Source organism: Pinus tabuliformis, chromosome 7 (assembly GCF_031772625.1).
Source record: "Pinus tabuliformis cultivar Carrire ecotype Pingquan chromosome 7, CPIR1, whole genome shotgun sequence".
Taxonomy (NCBI): Eukaryota; Viridiplantae; Streptophyta; class Pinopsida; order Pinales; family Pinaceae; genus Pinus; species Pinus tabuliformis.
Genome location: NC_142293.1, coordinates 888,528,873 through 888,541,037, shown reverse-complemented (window position 1 = coordinate 888,541,037; position 12,165 = coordinate 888,528,873). Strand labels below are relative to the sequence as shown.

Here is a 12,165-nt window from a genome sequence, read left to right as displayed (position 1 = left end):
TCATCGAGAGGTGTAGGATTAATCTAAAGATCATCTGATTCCAATAAGTATTTATGGAGATATGAATTTATTTTGATTAAGGAATTATCATCAAGCTGACCAACAACTTGTGTAGGCTCATAAGCTCAATAGACATATCTATTCATCATCTATATGTTAGTATAAATAGAAGAGGATTTGAAGTCATTTGGAAACTCACTTCAAGTGATCTCCTCTCCACGTCTTGGGTTTTTGGAGAAGGAGATACACTATGGATTACGCTGGCCTATGGTGCCCTAACTGTTATGATGCCCTAATTTCTGTAATGCCCTAGCCAGCCGCAGGCTTATGAAGATGCAAACAAATCTTATACGCTGGACCTTATACGCTGTCCATGGAAACTTTTATACACAGTTTATGAAGCCGCAATAAGACCCTATGTGCAGTCACAAAGACATTCATACGATGTCATGTATACACAGAATAATGCAGTCATGGTTAACGGTGTTATGTATACGCAGCATAACGGTCATGGAAACTCAACGATGTCATGTATACGCAGAAGAACGCATGTCAAAAGCAATGCAGCTATGAAGAGTCGCAGTCATATATGGAACGCAGTCTATACATGCACAGCTGGAGCACTTAGCCGCTGTCCACATGGTAGCCACAATGATATAAGAAGCTGCTGTCATAAAGGGTAACCACAGCTGCTATGATATGGAGAGAGCCACAATCAAGCCGCAGAAAGTCACAGTGATGGAGAGGGAAGGCCGCAGTCAAGTGCAAGGGTGCCATGTAACCACGGTGAGCCGCAATCTTGATAAAGACTTATTAACACGCAGTTAATAAAGGGTTTATACGCAGTTATGAAGAGTCATACATGCAGTTCAACATGATACGTTGTTTCATGGTGAAATCAAGGAAACCTGATACTCATAGTGAAACCCTATACGCTATAATGAAGACATGTTAATGCTGTAATGGAGACCAATTAACGCAGTTAATGGAGACCTGTTAACGCAGAAGAACTTCACTCTCTAAAATTTCAGATATAGTAGCCGCAGTCTAAACGTAAGGTGTAACTCGGGTACGAGGACCTGCATTCGTATGGATTCACATTGAATTAAGGTATCCCAGATTGATGGAACAACAAGGTTCAAGGAGATGTGACACAGACTAAATACATATCTCGGCATACCTGAATTAGATGACGCAATGATGTATGGGCAGTATGATGTAGATCATGGACAACATGATGTATGGGCATCGTGATTTATGAGATCATGAGTAGCATGATGATGCATGATGCAGCATGATGGTGCTACATGGTAAGGTGTAGCAAATGGACGAGATGCAGCATGATGATAGGTGAAGGAGTCACCATGGAGAATCAATTGAAGCAGAATGTTTTCAACAGATCTCATCGTTATACGAAATGATCTATGCTAGATCTAGATAAGTCAAAGTGTTGACTTCTGTTGTAAATGTACTATCTCTCTCTCTCTCTCTCTTTCTCTGCTGAACTTTGAAGAACATAAAAAGAAGAATTGATCAAGGGTTTCCCCACACATTGTGGGGTTTGTCCCTGGCTAGCGCCACATCTTGTGTCCTCTTGTCTTCGCTTGTCTTCTGCGATTTATATTTATGTTCTATATGTAGTTTATCTTAATGCTGATATGATTGCTAACTGTGAAAATTTAAATAAATTGCTCTAGCATAGAACATACCTAAAATTAACAATAGGTATCAAGTAATTTGAACCCACTGGCTTCTCCACCTTTGGACTTCCCCTTCCTGCTTGGTTCTTTCCCTATCATATGTGCTCAATGCTACAAGGATAACAAAATGTAGAGAAGAAAATTAAAACGCTTCCATCTTGCATACACTAAATACAATAGGCATTAAAATCTTTGGTATCTACTTCGGTCACTAGGTACTCTAATCCATTTTTCCCTTCTCTTTCTCTGTTCAACAATGCCATATTTATGATAGTGCCTTCAACAACATACTTAATTATCCAACAGTTTCTTGCTCTCTGCCATGTAGGTTTTATGTCAAGTGTTGGGAGGAAGATTGGAAAATTTTTCACTATATGGGATTTTGCTTGAAGAAAATTACAATTTTTGATAACTTGTGGGAAAATTATTATGGTTTAAACCGTCCTGTTATGAATAGTATCATTGAATTCTATTAGGACAACGAAGACAATGCATTATTTGTTTTACAAGAATATTTATAAGAGTTGTGTGTGTGTGTGTGTGTGTGTTTTTTTTTCAAATAGAATAGTAATTATAAGAGTTTGATTGAACCACTTTTGCATTCTCACTAAACAAAACTATTTGAACCAATGTATGCAGTTCCACTAGGTGTGGAGATATTGGTTTCTTCAATCAAAACAAAAATGGAGATCTTTTCTCTAGCTGATAATATATTGGGCATCCAAGTTCATCCAAAGTATATATCATTGGCATTTTGTTCAACCTCATAGATGTTCTACTGATAAGACTTTTATCCAGTAAGTAATACTAAGTTGACCAATAGTTGATGCATGGCGTTACCTTCGATCACTCTTATTCTTTCAGTTTTTCTTTTTGAAGAAAGAAATAGTAAAATTCGTTATAGCACCAAAAGGAAAATTTGCAAAAAAAAATCATTTTCTTAGCCTTGTCATTGGGTTTAGATGGATATAAATTACCAATACACAGGGTTTCCCATTTTTTTTTTAAAGATGAGTGATGAGGCCAAGCCTTCTTTACAAAACAACCAACCTGACTCCAACATCTAGCAGAATACTTGCAAGTCATCTCTAAAAACATGACATTGAGCAAGGAATTTTTACCAACACCTCCAAATTTTTTATGTTGTTTCAACCTAAAAGCTTAAACTCCATATTTAATATAAAATGCAAGGATTTTGACCAGATCTTATGTTGCTTTTGAGCATATTTTAGAATTTGTTGAACATTTATACAAATTCTATCTTGTATGGACTAAAATTTAGGATCACTAGTTCATTCATTTTTAATCAAATTTCTTCAAAAATTATAAAATTTATCATATTGTGAAATATGAGTAAGGCTAATCCAAAAAGAATTGCAAGTCAAACCAAACAATTCAAGTACTTAGTTATATTAAGGTTAATTATTTCTTATGTATCTTCCAATTTTTTCAGCAGGGACTAAGCTGCCATGCAGCACTTGTTTTTAATTGCCCAATCAGGGACTTGTCATAACTCCATGTACCCGATTATCAGGCAACCTTGTTATCAATGTCGCTTAAGTACATACCGGTAGTTTGCAAAATTTTAGGGACAAATAGGCGATAAAACAAAAATATTGTAACATGTCAAATAACCGTCGTATAACTGTAACTCTCATCGATACCTGATGCAAGGCTGCTACTCAAGGCATTTGTCCACATGAAGGTCACAATGCAAGGGCAAAAGGCGAACAATTTCTGAATGTCAAAAAGGTTTGAAGATTTTGTCGAGGATCCTCCATTTTGTCATAATACGATGGATTGACATAGATTAACGGGAATACATCACTGGAGATAGCCATTCGAATGCGAATGTGAGTTGCTTTTGTCATCCACAAGCCATGTGGAAGAAAATGTGGAATAACTAGCTGTAACTGGAATTGGGGTATGCCATGAGTGTTTACCCTACTGATGGAAAGGCCAAAAAATGAACCGGGGAACTAAGATAGGCCTTGTCATAGCAATCCAGCCAAAAATAAATTCCTCTGCACGAAAAATAAAAACATATGGTTACTGAATGTACGACTTATTTAAAGTTTTTTACTGTCCTGTTCAGATATATGTTCAAGGGGATCTGACCTCAAGGTACCGCACAATCCAGATTGCCTTTTCAATTGAACAGAAATGTTGACTTGTAAGATGGAAACTTCAGTTATTTATGACTTCGCAAAATATTATAGAGCATGCAGAAGATCCAAGAACTTAATAATGGAGATCAAGTGAAAGAACCACAAACTGATGTACTCCTTTTGAAGAGTATGCAAGATTTGCATCTTAAAGTGGTCATCTTTTCTCCTGCACTGTTATTCGTTGATTGCATTGCAAGCTACTCACGCACTGTTAATTAGCACAATAGAAATTAAGCAGTCTGATTTTGTCACTTTCTGCTTATTTTGTTTTAGTATCCTTGACTAAGTGATTCAGGGGCATGAATAAGCCCCCTAGTAACTCCCTTTTTTTCTGTATAACTGGAATTGCATTTGGTTCACTGCAATCATCGGGCCAAATGTTCTCTATTATGAGCAGTCTCCCATCAATAGGTGTTAGTCCATATAAACTTATAAATGGGTACAACTTTGTAGATAAACAAGGGATAAAAATGGTTTCTACTCTGTTCTGAGTGAGGTCATTATAGTCTGCCCTGAATAGATAAGCGAGTTCTGATACGGATTAAACCAAGTTGAAATAATATAGGAAGAAGTGCAGATGCAAATGTTTTTGGAGAACTAATCGAGCCTCTCTTGGCTCCCAAAATGCATGCACTTGACATAAAAATTTCAAGTCTACTTTGTTCCCGGAAAATATTGTTAAAGCCATAGGGTTTCGCATGGTTTAAAATCACAGGAAACAGAGATACATTGCATTGACCTGAAGAATAAGTTGACGACAAAAATAATCTATTTACATCTCAACCACAAACCTGCTGTACAATTTTCCAGTGCTTTTTAAACCATATATGGCTGGTGAGCCAGTAGGCATAAAAATATCTAGAGAACAAAAAATTGTGATAACCGTAATACAACCAGAGCTTCTCACCTAGAAGTAGTTCCTTTTTTCACCTCTTGGCAGCAATGGAATCAAAAATCATTTGTTACATCTCAACCATAAAACTGCTGTACATTATTCCAGTGCTTTTAGACCGTCTATGGCTGGTGAGGAAGTAGATATGAAATTTGAGAGAACTAGAAGTCGTGAGAACCATAAGACAGCCGGAGCTTCTCACATAGAATTTATTCTTTTCTTCATCTCTAAGCAGTAATTGAATCAAGAATCACTTGAAGCATGCCAGCGAGCACAATTGATTGATTGAGCTGATATTGTACTTACATAATATATTACTGTTGGATCTCTTTGACCTGCATTTCACATCAGTAGAATCCTTACAACATGAATGCAATGAAATTGATTTATCCGAGATCTTATAAGAAAACAGGCTCAAGCTCCGTTGTTACCATCGCATATGCCTGGAAACAAATGCTTCTAGCAGATAAGTAAAAGCCCCCTTTTTTCATTAACAACATCATCGTTTTGCCATTAGGAATATCCCCCAATCATGAGCTTGACGTCTCTTGTTGAGTACTGTGAACTCTGTTTTCAATCAGACATAACCACACACTTATTTCTGTAAAATGTTTCACTCCACAAACTGTTGACAATGGAACCAAAAACAATACACATATTAGAGTACAAGTGAGACAGAGACAAGTAACGATCAACATTTAAGTTTACCTGCATACTTGAGATAATTCAGGTTGTGCCAATAATAGCTCCTCTAGTGGCTGCTTCATCTCCATTCTGTTACTGCCACTAGACCTGCAAAACAATGATTTTTTACAGCTTGCAAGTTACTTCACACCAGAGTTCTAAACCAAAAATTTACTGCTTGCAAAGGATAAATTAATTAATTAATTATAATTATATTTATGTCCAACTCTTGACCACAAAGTAGGTCAAAGGGACTGTTGAATACAATGATGTCCATACAATGTAGGAGAACCAAACGATCTCCTATAAAAGATACAAGATACAAAGCATGAATATAAAGTTTAAACAATACAATGCATGAAGTATAAATGATACAATACATGAACATAAAAGATACAATGCATGAAATGCCCTGGCGAAGAAGATCCAGGAGCTAATGGGTTTGAGGATCAGACCCATCTCTCCTAACCTCTAAGGCTGAATGAAGAACACTGAAGAAACTCAACAAAGTTTGTTGGCCCAATGAAAAGCCGGTGGAAAGTGCAGACTGTCCACGAAATCATTGCTTGGGGGAGTTCACATGTTGTTGAGGTCTGGAGGACCTAGTCCGTCTCCAAGGAATGGATATGAGATGGATTTTCTGCTAAGATCTCGTGTGGCGGGGTTAGGTCCCACAGATCCTCACTAATCTAGAGTCTGGATATGTACTAGTATCAATCGGCCTCTTGGTGCCCCTGTCTGAAGGTAGTACCCTAAAAATGTCATGATCCTCTGTGGGGTCTAGTTTGATGGGAGGCTGAAGAATATGCGTTCGGAACCTGAGAGCCTCCTGCATATATAGGGCCAAACATCTATGATCGGGATACCTGAAAAAGTAGGCGAGGGTCTGAGAATCTCTGAACAAGCAATGGAACCTTCCTCTGATCTCGTAATAGACAGGGCATCCAAAAATGAAGTGCACCTCAGTCTCCACTTCCTGTAAATGACATACATGGCAGATTTTGTCTGATCTATCAATTTGGTGGATCGTCTCTACCCGAAGTCTATGAGAACCTACTCTAAACTGGCCTAGAGGAATGTGAAGAGCATGCATACAATGGTGAAATGTATAATAGGGCCGAACAATGAGCCTGTCTCTCTCAACTCCATGAAGTGCTCAGTGTAGAAGGCCATCTTTGGGCGCAACCCTCCGGGAGGATTGACCCAGGTGACTTGGACGAACTGTCTGTAGATTTCCTCCCTGATGTGTGAAAATTCCTAGTCCAAGGAACCCCTACTGCAGCAAAAATTGAATTTACCTCTCCTACTTGATTTTAATATACATTATCAAGTTATTTTCTGAACACTGAAGTAAATTACTTATGTAGCCTACACTACTTTAAATTTGATTACATGAAACAAAAAATTGAGCAAAGAACAAGATACATAAGACAGTTATTTTTGGACAAAATAGTCCTCGGAAAAACCCAATGCAGGAAAACCAGTGCAGCAACTCTAAAGGAGTAGTAATTCTGAATACAAATGTTGGATGCCCTCCTCGACAATCCAATGACAAAGAAAAATAATGGCGGAAAACTAAGTGAGTTTTACCTCACTTCACCCGATAGTTTTTGGTTGATCTGACAGTGGAGCTGGCTAACCCTGGCTATCACTGGGTTGGCCCTGCACAAGCCTTGCGTCAGCCTTTCAGGCTCTGCATCAGCCCTGTGTCGTCTCTTCTGCCTTCTACGTCAACCTTCCCGGTTGTTCCGACAATTCCCCAGTAGTTCCAGCTTTCTGTGTGAGCACAACCACTGCTTCTGCGATGGCCCTTCTAGCTTTGCGTCAGGCCTGCGTGGACCCAGACGGCCTAGCGTTAGTCCTTCTAGCTGTTGCGCTGCCTCCACTAGCTTCTCTCCACCTCTCTATCAATACTCCCGAACTATCCCTGCCCCTCTGCTGCAGAATGATCACTTAGTTCGAATTCTGAGCGTCCTAGCCCCAAAAATCGAACTCCAAATCAATTCATTCTCTCCATGTGTTTTTCTAAATGAACCCAAAACCTCTTTCTTATACTTTTCTCGTTGAGACTTCAACTGTCGAGATTAAGTCTCTAATCAAAGGCTAAAATTAAAACTTGACTTGATCTGCCTTCTAGATCATTCTCACCCATATTTTGATTAATACCCATTAATACTTTAATTTTCCTAAGTTTAGACTTATGAACCCCATTAAAAATATTAATTATTTTAATAAAATACAATCCAGGTGGAATTTCACCAAACAGTTTCTGGGTTCTTTAGAACTCATGTGCCTTAGCCTCTCCACCAATTTTCATGGCTAGAGCACATTTGATGCTACCAAAAACTAACACTCCCTCCTAGCAAGGAAAGTGCTCTAGCAACAATGTCCAACTGTATGTTGCTCTGTCTCTGAAGCATCTCCTTTCCACACTGTCGCTACCACCAACATTGTATTGCTACTTTATTGTACTGTTGCCCATGACACTGCCACTGCCACTACTGCATTTGTACTACAACTCCCTCTCAAATGTTGCATCTGCTATGCTGCTAGCACTCCTCTCAAATTTTGCATCTGCTATGCTGCTAGCACTGCCACTGCTAACACTACATTCGTACTGCAACTCAGTTGCTGAGAGAAGCAACTAAAAAACATCCAAAACTATTGAACTTTAACTATGTTCAGCATAATACCATGAATGTTGGAATCTGACTGCTACTAGTCTCTGACCCTCTAAATCTTCTGTGATGTTGTTGACTTCTGCATTGTGCCATCTGCACTGGTGTCAACTTTGCTCTGCGCTGATCAGTCTCTGGTCTCCGGCTACTGCATCTGTCTCTCCAAACAATCCACTGCATCATCTGACACTAAATCCATCTCACTACTGCTGAATCTTGGGCTCCCATAGCAAGGTGATGATCCAAGAGGTGGACTCCTCAAGGATCCTTCCCACATGTAGTCCCCCTGACTACAGCTCGATATCGCCCCATTTCCCTCCTGGAGATGCATGGGCACTCATGGAAAACTCATCTTCATCAATCTTTGCTAGAGCAACCTTAGGATCATGTTTCTCATCCTTATCCTTTTGCTTCAAAGGACACTGGGATGCAAAGGGGCCCATCTCGCCACATCTGAAACATTTCACCTTTGAAATGTCCTTCCGCTTCTGCTTCTGTTGTCCTTCTGATGCTAGAGCTACGTTCTCCTCCTCCTCCTGGGCCTTCGTGCCACACCCACAGCTACCATTGAGGTTGGCCTTTACCAAGTCCCTCCTTAATTCCTCCTGTTGAAGGGTTGCCCACATCTCCTCCCATGAAGGCAGTCTTTCCCTGCCCAATATACTTTGGACGAAGACTTTCCATTCATCCGAGACTCCATTCAGGGTTGTCCTTACCATCGCGGTAGACTGAGGTGTAGACCCCACTGCAGCAAGCTGGTCTCTAGTGTCCTGAAGACGTTGAAGATAGGAGTTAACTCCTTCTCCCTTCTACATCAATGTCTATTGCAACTTTTGTTCTAAATACATTTTTTGTTGTTTGGAAGAACCTTCATATAGTGAAGACAAAGCTTCCCACATCTCTCGGGTTGTATCCTTGCCCTGCAAGTGTGAGACCACATGATATCGAACTCCATTGAGTATGAACCTCTTCGCCTTCCCCTACTTGACCTTGTACTTCTTCTGGTCGTTATCAGCAGGAACAACCACAACACTCTTGACGTAAGCTTCGAGATTGTACTCCAGAACAGCTAAGATTCTAGTCTTCCATATGACATAGTTGGAAGCTCCTTCCAACCTGTCCTAATATTTGAGCCCATGTAATGCCATCTCACCCAAACTGTCGAATTGACTCCTCTAGTCATTGCTCAGCACTGCTGCCCGACAAGTGAGAAATTCGAACTTTTGGCGAGAAAAGTTCTTTAAGGAGAAAACTCCCTTCTATGTGTCTTCGCTCTTTTCTGACAGATTTATGCCCCAGCAGAAACTACGCCCTTCAAGCACTACACTGAGGCTCTATGTCACTCCCTCTGCCTCTGCAAACTCACAAACTGGAAATAGTACTTCTCTGTCGACTCTCTCAGAGAAAAGATTTCCTCGAAATCTCTACTTCCCGGCAAGGATTGCGCAATCCCTTCAAGGAGATTCGAATTGCTGCCAAGTGCAGCTTTTGGCCTCTCTGCTCAGCGCTGGATCTGCTCTTCTTGTTACAAAATCAACCCTCTGATACCATGTGAAAATTCCTAGTCCAAGGAACCCCTACTGCAGCAAAAACTGAATTTACTTCTACTTGATTTTAATATACATTATCAAGTTATTTCTGAACACTGAAGTAAATTACTTATGTAGCCTACACTACTTTAAATTTGATTACATGAAACAAAAAACTGAGCAAAGAACAAGATACATAGGACACAGTTATTTTTGGACAAAATAGTCCCTGAAAAAACCCAATGCAGGAAAACCAGTGCAACAACTCTGAGGGTTTTCTATTATTAAGCAGTAATTCTGAATACAAATGTTGGATGCCCTCCCCGGAAATCCAGGGACAGAGAAAAATAATGGCGGAAAACTGAGTGAGTTTTACCTCACTTCACCCAGTAGTTTCCAGCTAATCCGGCAGTAGAACTGGCTAACCTCGGCTATCATTGCATTGGCCCTACGTAGGCCCTACGTCAGCCTTTTAGGCTATGCGCCAATTCTGCGTTGTCTCTTCTGCCTTCTACGTCAAACTTCCCAGTTGTTCTGGTTGTTCCACGACAGTTCCGACTTTCTGCGTGAGGGCAGCTACTGCTTCTGCGTTGGCCCTTCTGACTCTGCATCAGGCTTGCGTGGGCCGAGATTGGCCCAACGTCAATCCTTCTAGCTGCTACGCTACCTCCACTAGATTTTCTCTGCCTCTCTGTCAGTACTCCCAAACTATCCCTACCCCTCTGTTGTAGAATGATCACTTAGTTTGAATTCTCAGTTTCCTAGCCCCAGAAATGGAACTCCAAATCAATTCGTTCTCTCCGTGTGTTTTTTTAAATGAACCCCAAACCTCCTTCTTATACTTTTCTTGTTGAGACTTCAACGACTGAGATTAAATCTCTAATCAAAGGCTAGGATTAAAACTTGACTTGATCTACCTTCTAGATTATTCTCACCCATATTTTGATTAATACCCATTAATACTTTAATTTTCCTAAGTTTAGACTTAGGAACCCCATTAAAAATATTAATTATTTTAATAAAATACAATTCGGGTGGAATTTCAGCAAATGGTTTTTGGGTTCTTTAGAACTCATGTGCCTTAGCCTCTCCACCAATTTTCATGGCTAGAGCACATCCGATGCTACCAAAAAGTAACATTATGATCTTGTTCAACTCCTGTCTAGTAGATAAAAGGTGACCTGAAGCATCTAAGGACTATCGAAAAGGAGGGAGACAATCCAACTGAATGCCCACTGACTCTAAGAGATCTGAAACTCCTTTAAAACAACATCTGGCCCGACCTGAGGGAGTAGAACAAACAATAGTCTTAGAAGAGCAATATGCCAAGTAAGAATATCGCTCCCTACTCTTTATCGAGTCTGCAAAGCCCCAGACACGATGCAAGAATGAAACCAATCTAAAAACTGTCTCAAGCCGAAAGGGGTGAGCTCCAAACTCTGCAAGGGTGATGTGTTGAGGTATTGTCTATTTGTATCTAATGATGCAATGGAGAAGAATCTGGACTCTCTCAGCTGAAGCCCAATTTGACTCAAGTAAAGATGGCTCCCAAATCTCTGAGCCATATTAAATAGTGGGATGGATCAAGGTGTCCATGAGGCTCATCTTGGACGAGATGTCTTGGAAGTGATGTCAAAAGCATTATCTCTTGAGAAGGGCTAAGGATCCATATCCTTTGTTGATCCGAGGCTAAAGCGTTGGTCACAAACTAAAGCGGGGACCTGAGAATTGCACCCTATATGTGTTGGTGATCTGAAACTCCTCCCCTCTGAATAGGAAGTGAAGGTCTGAAGTTTTCTTCACTCCATTGAAGATCATAACATTGGTTTTACCCAAGTTGACCGTCAACTATCGAAGATCACAAAACAGAGCTAAGACATCCAGCTACCTCTGTAATCATTCTGGGGATGAGGAGAGGAAGACCACATCGTTAACAAAGAGTAGAATAGATATCAAAACCTGGTGAAGAAGGTGTGAAAATTCCTATACTAAAGGAACGCCTACTGCAACAAATCTAAATCTACTTCACCTACATGATTTTTAAATTACATTCATCAAGTTATTCTTCTGAATATTGAAGCAAATTACTTCTGCAGCCTACACTAATTAAATATTTGATCTCATGAAACAGAAAACAGAGAAAAGAACAAGATACATAGGACACACTTATTTTTGGACACAATAGTCGGAAAAACCCAATGCGGGAAAACCGGTGCAATAGTATTGAGGGTTTATTATTATGTAGGAGAAATATCTGAATACAAATCTAGGATGCTCATCTAGCAGTCCTTTACAAAGAAAATATTGGCGGAAAATCTGAATGAGTTTTACTTCACTTCACCCAGCAAAATTCTGGCTAATCCAGCACGACACTGGCTAACCCAGACTACTTTTGTGATGGCCCTGCGTAGGCTCTGCATCAGCTTCTCTACCCTCTGTGTCAGTTATCCCGACAATTCCGGCTTCTACGTGACAGGCAGCTTTCCCCTTTGCATTGGCCCTTCTGGATCTATA

The 12,165-nt window shown here is 40.0% G+C and overlaps 1 protein-coding gene across 4 annotated transcripts in view; it reads right to left on the bottom strand.

Annotated features, from left to right (window-relative positions):
* Nucleotides 1-4,570: 4,570 nt before the first annotated feature.
* The window catches only part of LOC149250454 (SH2 domain-containing protein A-like), a 241,259-nt gene continuing 233,664 nt past the window's right edge, over nucleotides 4,571-12,165 (bottom strand). For 3 of the 4 annotated variants that reach the window (XR_016266831.1, XR_016266832.1, XR_016266830.1), the window contains 3 exons: nucleotides 5,469-5,552; nucleotides 5,192-5,327; nucleotides 4,571-5,095 (listed from right to left, as the gene is read on the bottom strand). Coding sequence is in view for 1 of the 4 variants with exons in the window: in XM_089459094.1 (XP_089315220.1) it covers nucleotides 5,291-5,327; nucleotides 5,469-5,552 (121 nt within the window). In the remaining 3 variants the exon portion in view is untranslated. Of the gene's footprint in view, nucleotides 5,328-5,468; nucleotides 5,553-12,165 lie in introns of all 4 variants that reach the window. The other variant, XM_089459094.1, reaches the window with a different exon arrangement.